Source organism: Pristiophorus japonicus, chromosome 2 (genome assembly GCF_044704955.1).
Source record: "Pristiophorus japonicus isolate sPriJap1 chromosome 2, sPriJap1.hap1, whole genome shotgun sequence".
In the NCBI taxonomy this organism is placed as follows: domain Eukaryota; kingdom Metazoa; phylum Chordata; class Chondrichthyes; family Pristiophoridae; genus Pristiophorus; species Pristiophorus japonicus.
Window position 1 is genome coordinate 8,586,719 of NC_091978.1, and position 11,063 is coordinate 8,597,781.

The following is an 11,063-nucleotide window of genomic DNA, read 5'->3' on the forward strand; positions in this document are numbered from 1 at the left end:
GGCAACGCTTTATTTTTTTTTAACCTGTTTTTTCCCCCGCCGGGAACGATGAGGCAGCTTTCGGATCGATTTACGGCACTTTTAATTTTTTTTTGGGGGGGGGGGGGACCGGAAGTCGGTCACAATGGGGGCGGTAAGGCAGGCTGAGGGGCAGGAGCGAGTCTCCGCCGCTGTCGCTCAGCGGTGGTGGTGGTGACATCACAGCGGGTGTACGTCACCGCGCGCTCTCTCTCTCTCCCCTGCGGTAACGGGGAGAGAATCGGGGATTCTTCACCGACGGCCACTTGGCCACCAGGGAGGGTTTCGGCCGGGCCAGCGGCCTGGCACCCGAGAGCTGGTGGCCTGTTGGCGGCCCGGCCGAGCCTGCCGGCAATAATTGGCCGGCCGGTTGGGAAGTCGGCTGGCAGAAATAACAACATGACGGCCGCGGCCGCGGGCCCTCCCCCTCGAAGGGCGGCCGCTGTGCTGGGCGATCCACACACACTCAGACGGTGCGCCGACGGAGGAAGCTGTTGGGGTTACCGCGCAGCGGATCGGTGATTTTTTTTTTCCATGTGAATTTGGGTCGGGGTGTTCCGGAGGTGCGGCAGAGCGGCGGTGCACGTTTCGATGACACACTTGCGGCGGTCGGCAGCAGCGGGGCAGAAGTGGGGACAGGCCGAAAAAATCCCCGAGGTAAATTTGGGTCGGGGCGGCCCAGCGACTGGAACGCGGCAGCCACTTGATTCCGCCGCATGGTTGCCGCAAACCGGTGGGAGCGGGCCTTGTCCAGTCCCTGAATTTCGGCCCCGAAGTCTGCACTGTTCATGGGCTCCAAGCCTTCACTGAAGCTTCTCAGACTGACGAAGAGGGAGAATTATATTACATGAGGAAATGTCTACCTTTTTTGAATATAATGGAGCAAAATATACAAAGATACGAACAATGGCGGACAGGTAGCGACCCTCTGGTCCATGGGGCCTGACCCACACAATTGCGATACCTCGCGTATCACAACAGACACACTCCACCCCACCCAAAACCATGTGATCTCCTGGGAGAGACAAAAAAAAAAACAGGTCAAAATCCCAGGCCAATTTGGGGAAAAAGATCCAGGAACTTCCTCTCCGACCCGTCGAGGCAATCGAAACCAGTCCAGGAGATCACTCTGGTCCAGAATTCCCTGCAGTACCTACCTTCTGTAAGAGTTAATCTCCACCCCAGCCAGAAATAAATCCAGCTCTCACTGTATATGCATCTAACCCCTGTATATCCATCTAACCTCCAGTATATCCATCCAACCTCCTGTATATGCATCTAACCTCCTGTATATCAATCTAACCTCCTGTATATAAATCTAACCTCCTGTATATCCATCTAACCTCCAGTATATCCATCTAACCCCTGTATATCAATCTAACCTCCTATGTAAGCATCTAACCTACTGTATATCCATCTAACCCCTGTATATCAATCTAACCTCTTATATATGCATCTAACCTCCTGTATATCAATCTAACCTCCTGTATATGCATCTAACCTTCTTAATATGCATCTAAACTTCTGTATATGCATCTAACCTCCTGTATATCCATCTAACCTCCAGTATATCCATCTAACCCCTGTATATCAATCTAACCTTCTGTATATCAATCTAACCTCCTGTATATCAATCTAACCTCCTGTATATGCATCTAACCTTCTGTATATCCATCTAACCTCCAGTATATCCATCTAACCCCTGTATATCAATCTAACCTCCTGTATATGCATCTAACCTTCTGTATATCCATCTAACCTCCAGTACATCCATCTAACCTCCTGTATATCAATCTAACCTCTTGTATATGCATCTAACCTTCTGTATATCCATCTAACCTCCAGTATATCAATCTAACCTCCTGTATATCAATCTAACCTCCTGTATATGCATCTAACCTTCTGTATATCCATCTAACCACCAGTATATCCATCTAACCTCCTGTATATGCATCTAACCTTCTGTATATCAATCTAACCTCCTGTATATCAATCTAACCTCCTGTATATGCATCTAACCTTCTGTATATCCATCTAACCTCCTGTATATCAATCTAACCTCCTGTATATCAATCTAACCTCCTGTATATCCATCTAACTTCCTGTATATCAATCTAACCTCCTGTATATCAATCTAGCCTCCTGTATATCCATCTAACCTCCTGTATATCAATCTAACCTCCTGTATATCAATCTAACCGCCTGTATATCAATCTAAACTCCTGTATATCAATCAAACCTCCTGTATATGCATCTACCATCTGTATATCCATCTAACCTCCAGTATATCCATCTAACCCCTGTATATCAATCTAACCTCCTGTATATGCATCTAACCTTCTGTATATCCATCTAACCTCCTGTATATCAATCTAACCTCCTGTATATCAATCTAACCTCCTGTTTATCCATCTAACCTCCTGTTTATCCATCTAACCTCCTGTATATCCATCTAACCTCCTGTATATCCATCTAACCTCCTGTATATCCATCTAACCTCCTGTATATCAATCTAACCTCCTGTATATCAATCTAACCTCCTGTATATCAATCTAACCTCCTGTATATCCGTCTAACCTCCTGTATATCCATCTAACCTCCTGTATATCCGTCTAACCTCCTGTATATCAATCTAACCCTACATTCATCAAAACCTAACTCGCTGCATTCCACATGTAACAGTGTCTTTATTACAAGGGGGATAGAGTATAAAAGCAGAGAAGTCCTGCTACAACTGTACAGGGTATTGGTGAGGCCACACCTGGAATACTGCGTACAGTTTTGGTCTCCATATTTAAGGAAGGATATAGTTGCTTTGGAGGCTGTTCAGAGAAGGTTCACGAGGTTGATTCCAGAGATGGGGGGGGTTGATTTCTGAAGATAGGTTGAGTAGGTTGGGCCTATACACATTGCAAATCAGAAGAACGAGGGGTGATCTTATTGAAATATATAAGATAACAAGGGGGCTCGACAAGGTGGATGCAGAGAGGATATTTCCACACATAGGGGAAACTAAAATTAGGGGATATAGTCAGAATAAGGGGCCGTCCATTTAAAACTGAAATGAGGAGTAATTTCTTCTCTCAGAGGGTTGTAAATCTGTGGAATTCTCTGACCCAGGGAGCTGTGGAGGCTGGGTCATTGAATATATTTAAGACAAAGATAGACAGATTTTTGAGCGATAAGCGAGTAAAAGGGTTATGGGGAGCGGGCAGGGAAGTGGAGCTGAGTCCGTGATCAGATCAGCCATGATCTTATTAAATAGCGGAGAGGCTCGAGGGGCCAAATGGCCGACTCCTGCTCCTATTTCTTATGTTCTTCTTAGATTGTCCAGGTGTAACCTTTTCTCTTGAATCCCATTTGTTTTGTCCACCATCCCATATTGAGTAGAATGGGCCTATACTCTCTGGAGTTTAGAGAATGAGAGGTGTAACATATAAAGATTCTGAAGGGGATTGACAGGGTAGATGCAGGGAGGATGTTTCCCCTGGTTGGAGAGTCTAGAACCAGGGCTCACAGTCTCAGGAAAAGGGATCGGCCATTTAGGACTGAGATGAGGAGAAACTTCTTCACTCAGAGGCTGGTGAATCTTTGGAATTCTCTACCCCAGAGGGCTGTGGATGCTCAGTCATTGAGTATATTCAAGTCTGAGATCGATAGATTTTTGGGATATTAAGGGAATCAAGGGATATGGGGATAGAGCGGGAAAGTGGATTTGAGGTTGAAGATCAGCCATGATCATAGTGACTGGTGCAGCAGGCACAAAGGACCATATGGCTGACTCCTGCTCCTACTATGTTCTTATGTTACTGAAAGGGAATGAACGAGATGCAATGTCGGAAACAAGCTCCCACAAACAACAATTTGATCATATGTTTTTTAATGATGTTAGTTGAGGGATAAATATTGGCCAGGACAGCAGGGAGAACTCCCCTACTCTCTTTCAAAATAGTGGCCACGGGATTTTTTACGTCCACCTGAGAGGGTAGACGGGGCCTCCGTGTAACGTCTCATCCGAAGGACGGCACCTCCGACACTGCAGCTATCCCTCAGTACTGCACTGGACTGTCAAGTGTGTAAGGGCACAGCTATTTTTCTTGGAACAAGGCACAGGAAGAGGCCACGAACATAAAAACTTTTGGGAACAAGGCTCCAGCCTGAGGCAAGTGGTGACTCATCACCCAGTGAAAGCAACCTCGCTGATCAAGGACGACACTTGGTTATGCATACAGACAAAGAGATTGATACTATCTATCAGAGGAGCCCCGGGGTTGATTGGCCGCAGGGGGTAAAACAGTTCACCCCAGAGACTACAAGTCTGCAAGAAACCAGGACTACAAAGGACCCTACGAAATGCACATTTTTGGATAACGGGGCATTAGGGATAAGGAGTTATCTTTTGCACTGTCGACTCCATGTGCAAATTAGTAGCCATTCTAACTCATCACCACAGCCAGTTAGACCAATCACCACATCAATCCAGATGCATTAATCAGACCCCGGCCCAGCATGAAACTTATTCATACTATGGATATAAATATACGACACAGAGACACAAAGACACAAAGACACAGAAGCAGGAGGAAGAACGAAGGAAGATGGACAAACAGAGAGACAGAAGGAGACGAAAGGAACAGCACTGCAGAGAAGGGACTGAAGAAGAACCAACCGGTCACAGAACCAATGACCACGAACCTACAATAGCTACAGCCAGGAATGGTGATTGTATGTCTTCAGTCGATTTCTCTCGGCAGTGTAGTCCTGTAGTTTTAGTTGTTTTTTGTTGTGTAATAACACTGACACTGGGTTAAGCCTAAAATTTTGTGCCACATGTTGTCCTTTCCCACTATAAGTTCCGAGGTCTGAGAATCGGAGTGGAGTGAAATGCAAACACCTTACAAGTGCTAAGGTTTCTGGAGCAGCACCTTTCTGACTGACAGGCAAGGGTGCAAACACTGAGGCATGGCTGAAGTCCCAATGATAACCCCTTATATAAAAGAGCCCAGCTTCTAACTTGTTGTGAGTAGCTCCACTCTACTGGGCTTCTCTTCAAAAGTCTGAAAGTATTTCCTGCTACGCACCACATAGTCCCGCCAGCTCCTCACCTTGAAGAATATCGTCTGAAGCACCCCGCAGTGCTGGCCGGAGCAGTTGGGGGCCCTCTTGGAGTACAGAACCTCGTGAGCTGGGATTCGGTGATAGGCTGTACGCCGGTCGCCTTGCAGCATCCAGATCACGATGTCAGGCAGGCTGTTCTGGGGCTGTCGAATGGAAAACAGGTCATTCCAAATCGGGTCTTCCTCACGAAGCAATTCTGTAAACGACGAACGGGGAGAAGGGGACGGAGCGGGGGAGAAGGGAGCAAATTTCCACACCGGTTCTCCCGTGTGTCAGTCCTAACCTTGCCGTTTCCAAGGGGAGAGGTCTCGTGCTGACATTACAACGGGTCAGCAGGAAGTAACGCTGTGGAAATTTGGCACTCAGAAATTCTACAATTGACGGCAACTGCTCCCGAAACCCCTGGAGCCGGAGAGGGTGTAAGTCACACCTAAGGCCGGTGAGGGGTGCAGAGTGCGAGCCAGATCCTGAACTCTGCTAGAATTCAGCCACAATTCAAGCAGACTTTTCAATTCCAGTCGGAGCAAGGGGGCCCCTCCCGCCTGTCCCCTATATCAAGGTGAAGCTTCATGGGGAAAGTGTCTTGGTTTCCCCGGGGAGTTCCTCCCTATCCTGCCTTAACAGAACCACACCAGTTCAGCCCAGGCAAGAATCACTTACATGTCTTCGAACAACGTCAACATTTTACTTTGAGGGCATGCTGTACCTGTCCTGGAAGTGTTTGATGGGACTGTGCAGAGGGAGCTTTACTCTGTATCTAACCTTGCTGTACTGCCCTGGGAGTGTTTGATGGGGCAGTATAGAGGGAGCTTTACTCTGTATCTAACCCGTGCTGTACCTGCCCTGGGAGTGTTTGATGGGACAGTGTCGAGGGAAGTGAAATATTCCCACCTATTAGCTCTGACACCCATCACAGTTCAGCCATGATCTAACTGAACAGGCTCAAGAAGCTGAATGGCCTCCTCCTGGTCCTGTGTAACAGGCTCAAGGGGCTGAATGGCCTCCTCCTGTTCCTGTGTAACAGGCTCAAGGGGCTGAATGGCCTCCTCCTGTTCCTGTGTAACAGGCTCAAGGGACTGAATGGCCTCCTCCTGTTCCTATGTAACAGGCTCGAGGGGCTGAATGGCCTCCTCCTGTTCCTGTGTAACAGGCTCGAGAGACTGAATGGCCTCCTCCTGTTCCTGTATAATAGGCTCGAGGGGATGAATGGCCTCCCCCTGTTCCTGTGTAACAGGCTAAAGGGGCTGAATGGCCTCCTCCTGTTCCTGTGTAACAGGCTCGGGGGGCTGAATGGCCTCCTCCTGTTCCTGTGTCACAGGCTCGAGGAGCTGAATGGCCTCCTCCTGTTCCTGTGTAACAGGCTCGAGGGGCTGAATGGCCTCCTCCTGTTCCTGTGTAACAGGCTCGGGGGGCTGAATGGCCTCCTCCTGTTCCTGTGTCACAGGCTCGAGGAGCTGAATGGCCTCCTCCTGTTCCTGGGTAACAGGCTCGGGGGGCTGAATGGCCTCCTCCTGTTCCTGTGTCACAGGCTCGAGGAGCTGAATGGCCTCCTCCTGTTCCTGTGTAACAGGCTCGAGGGGTTGAATGGCCTCCTCCTGTTCCTGTGTAACAGGCTCGAGGGGCTGAATGGCCTCCTCCTGTTCCTGAGTAACAGGCTCGAGGGGCTGAATGGCCTCCTCGCATTCAGATGTTCTCACAACGATGAGTGGGAACATTAAGTCAGACGCAGTATCTCAGTAAAGTCTGTGAGAGCTGAGTGAATGCAGGGGCTGCCTCACCTCCTCGGCCATGGACCTGAGCCGAATGAGCCAATCCTCGGCCTGATCCAGCACTTGGGGCAGCTCCGGTTGGTCCTCGTGTTTGAGATTCTCAGCGGCCTGTGTGATCTGCAGCAGGTTGGTGGTGCGGAACCTGTGGATGTGGCTGTCCAGGGAGGTAGCAGACGATATCTCCGAGACCTTGGGGAGGGGCTGGCTGTGAAAGGAAAATACAAAGACAAGCTGGTGGGTTGCGACACATCTCTGGCACTGCCCGAGGAAACAGCCGGGGTAACAGAAAGGTGTAAGAATAAAAGTGTTTAGTAATGATAAAACTGATTTTGTGTATACATATATAAATGAGATTATATGAATAGACAAGTTTAGAAACATAGAAACACAGAAATTTACAGCGCAGAGGGAGGCCATTCCTGTCCATTGTGTCCGCACCGGCCGACAAAGAGCCGCATGGCCCTCGGTCAGCAGCCCTGAAGGTTACATATAAACCTATGAACAATGAACAATGGCGGAAAGGTAAAGAGCACCTAGTCCGCCCCACACAACTGCGACACCCCCTATACTGAAACATTCTACACTCCACCCCAACCAGAGTCATGTGATCTCCTGGGAGAGGCAAAACACAGATAAAAACCCAGGCCACTTTAGGGAGAAAAAAATCTGGGAAAATTCCTCTCCGACCCATCCTTGGCGATCGACACTAGTCCAGGAGATCACCCTGGCCGTATTCGATTCCCTGCAATACTTACCATCATATCTGTGCCGGCCAACAAAAGTTTGAAGAGACAAAATAGATACCTTCCCCTTGAAACTCAACAAACTAGAAAAGGTGTTCATTGGAAAGCCATTAACCTAATCAAGGAATAGCACCGGCCCTCCAGACAGACACACGTATGAGAAGAAGCCAATCAGGAACGGCCCTGAAACCAAGACCCAATCCTGAGGCTTTCTGAGAAACAATGGACTTAATAATAATAATCCGAGGAAAGATTACTGGGTCCCTCAGCTCCTTAGCAGAACAAGGCCGGACACCAAGTGCGTGTGCTTTGTCAGAGGGACGTAATGTATACCTTTTTATAAATCACTATTGTATCATCATTGTAGCTGTTGTAACTAAGTACAGTCCGTAGGATACTAATGGACTGCTGTTGTGTTCAATAGGCTATTTGCATGTGTGTGTGTGTGTGTGTGTGTGTGTATGTGTGTGTGTATGTATGTGTGTGTGTGTATGTGTGTGTATGTGTGTGTGTGTGTGTGTATGTGTGTGTGTGTGTATGTGTGTGTATGTGTGTGTATGTGTGTGTGTGTATGTGTGTGTATGTGTGTATGTGTGTGTATGTGTGTGTATGTGTGTATGTGTGTGTATGTGTGTGTATGTGTGTGTGTGTGTGTTTAATAAACTTATTCCAAATTGTTTTGAAAGAATTGGTCTTGCTGGCAATTTAATGCCAGAGATTTAAAAATCGGACAAAGGTCAGCAGGAATGCGGCGCGCAGATTTAGGGAATATGGCTACGTTTTAATTCCAAGTGATTTTCTAGAATTATTTCGACTCAAAACACCGAGGGGTGGCGATTTGGTCATGCCACTGTTGTGGTATTGACCCAGGCGGGGCGGTGAAATGGCTGGCGTCTGCCAGCGCAAAATTCACCAGCCGGGCCCAGAGTGTGGGGCAGGGCACTAAGGGAGGCGTTACACACCTCTCGTGGGGCGCTCGGCCGGCTGAGTAAGTGATAATCCCGGGGTAAACAGCCAGCCTCGGAGCACCCTGAGAGAGGCCTGGAGGGGGGGGGGGCGGGATTTAAAAACCCGAGAAAAAAAAACCCCCACCAAAAACATTCCCATTACATAAGCCCACGCCACCGCAACATAAACCGCAAAAAAAAGAAAAATATGAACCAATCACACTTACCTGAGGTCGACATTACTTAGCTCACTGCAGCCGCTACAGCTCGGTCCGCCCGCGTTCACAGCAGTTCCCACCAGGGGGCGCTATGGAGCGCTGCGGATCGAACGGACACCCAGAAATCGAGCCGTTGTCGCAACCAGGGGGCGCTGCACGCCCGCTCGCCTCTCCCGGGCGGTAAGGCTCCGAGCCCCGTCCCCCCCCCCCTCCGGGGCACTAAGTGGGGCGGCAGAAGACCGAGAATCCGGCCCAGGGTATTCGATATCGAGTTAGAACGGAGAGGATTGCCCCGTTGTGACAAGCTCGAATCCCCTCTCTGCCTGCAACACGGGCTGTGTGCAAGTCTTCTCAATTTACTTACACGTACAGGGGCTGCTATTCTCTATACTGTACACTGAAAGAAAAAAAACGACTTGCATTTTTATAGCATCTTTCACAAACATCAGAACGTCCCAAAGCACTTTACAGCCAAGGAAGACATTTTCGGAGTGCAGTCACTGTTGTAATGTGGGAAACGCAGCAGTCAATTTGCGCACAGCAAGCTCCCGCAAACAGCAATGTGATAATGCCCAGATAATCTATTTTAGTGATGTTGATTGAGGGATAAATATTGGCCCAGGACACCGGGGATAACTCCCCTACTCTTCGCCAAAATAGTGATCTTTTACATCCACCTGAGAGAGCAGACGGGGCCTCGGTTTAATGTCTCATCCAAAAGACGGCACTCCTTTAGTACTGCACTGGGTGCGTCGGCCTAGATTTTTGTGCTTCAGTCTCTGAAGTGGGACTTGAACCCACAACCTTCTGACTCAGAGGCAAGAGAGAGAGAGTGTATGCTGAGCCACAGCTGACACTGTATTGTACACTGAGTGTTACTCTCTACAACTCGCCAAGGCTTCTCCGGCAGCACCTCCCAAACCCGCGACCTCTACCACCTAGAAGGACAAGGGCAGTAGGCGCATGGGAGCACCACCACCTCCACGTTCCCCTCCAAGTCACACACCATCCTGACTTGGAAACATATCGGCCGTTCCTTCATCGTCGCCGGGTCAAAATCCTGGAACTCCCTCCCTAACAGCACTGTGGGAGCACCTTCACCACACGGACTGCAGCGGTTCAAGAAGGCGGCTCACCAAACACCTTCTCAAGGGGCAATTAGGGATGGGCAAAAATGCCGGCCTTGCCAGCGACACCCACATCCCAGGAAGGAATATTAAGAAAATACCCTGGGCGTTGCTCTCTACAATAACTGCGCGTGGTTGCCCGATGACCTGAATGGTTGGTACTCCGTTGCTGTACTACCTGCAGTCCGTGATCACATAGTCGATCATTTCAGCAATTCTCGCCTTCACTTCACTCTCAGGACTTTTCGCTTTGATGGCGAGATGGACCAGCTCAAGACAGGATTCCTGCAAAGAACACGGGGTCACAGGCATGTCAAATATAACATGAGATTACAGCCATGTGAAAAATAACACAGGATAACAGGCAAGTCAACTACAACAACAACTTGCATTTATGGCGGCACTCCTCCAATTCTGCCCCCCTGACCATCGCCGATTATAATCGCTCCACCATCGCTGGCCGTGCCTTCAGCTGCCTGGGGCCCAAGCTCTGGAACTCCATCCCTAAACCTCTCCGCCTCTCTTTCCCCCTTCGAGACGCTCCTTAAAACCCACCTCTTTGACCAACCTGCACCAATCCTGCTTATGCGGCTCAGTGTCAAATTTCTATCGCATAATACCCATATGAAGCGCCTTGGGATGTTTCACTACATTAAAGGCGCTAGATAATTACAAGTTGTTGTTGTTGTTATATCTCACCTTTAACAGATGACCAAAAGCTTAGTCAAAGTGGTAGGTTTTAAGTAGTGTCTTAAAGAAGCAGAGTAAGGTAGGGAGAAGGGGAGGGGGGGGGCGAGGGAGGGGGAGGGGGAAGGGGAGGGAGAGGGGGAGTGGGAGGAGTGGGAGGGGAGGGAGAGGGAGGAGTGGGGGGAAGGGGAAGAGTGAGGGGGAGGGAGAGGGGGAGGAAGAGGGGAAGGGAGGGATGGAGAGGGAGGGATGGAGATGAGGTAGAGGGGGAGAGGAGGTAGGGGGGGAGAGGAGGTAGAGGGGGAGAGGAGGTAGAGGGAGAGGGGTGGGAGGGAGAGTGGGGAGTGAGATGGGGGAGGGAGAGGGGGAGGGAGAGGGGGAGGGAGAGGGGAAGGGAGGAGGAGGGGAGAGGACGGGGAGAGGAGGGAGGGATGGA

General features: G+C 49.4%; 1 protein-coding gene across 1 annotated transcript in view; it reads right to left on the minus strand.

Annotated features, from left to right (window-relative positions):
- dysf (dysferlin, limb girdle muscular dystrophy 2B (autosomal recessive)) overlaps positions 1-10,252 on the minus strand; it is a 220,083-nt gene extending 209,831 nt beyond the window's left edge. The window contains exons 1-3 of the mRNA XM_070859521.1: positions 10,119-10,252; positions 6,915-7,110; positions 5,124-5,279 (exon numbers count right to left, since the gene is read on the minus strand). Coding sequence (XP_070715622.1) covers positions 5,124-5,279; positions 6,915-7,110; positions 10,119-10,252 — 486 coding nt within the window. The remainder of the gene's footprint in view (positions 1-5,123; positions 5,280-6,914; positions 7,111-10,118) is intronic.
- Between the last annotated feature and the right edge of the window lie 811 nt (positions 10,253-11,063).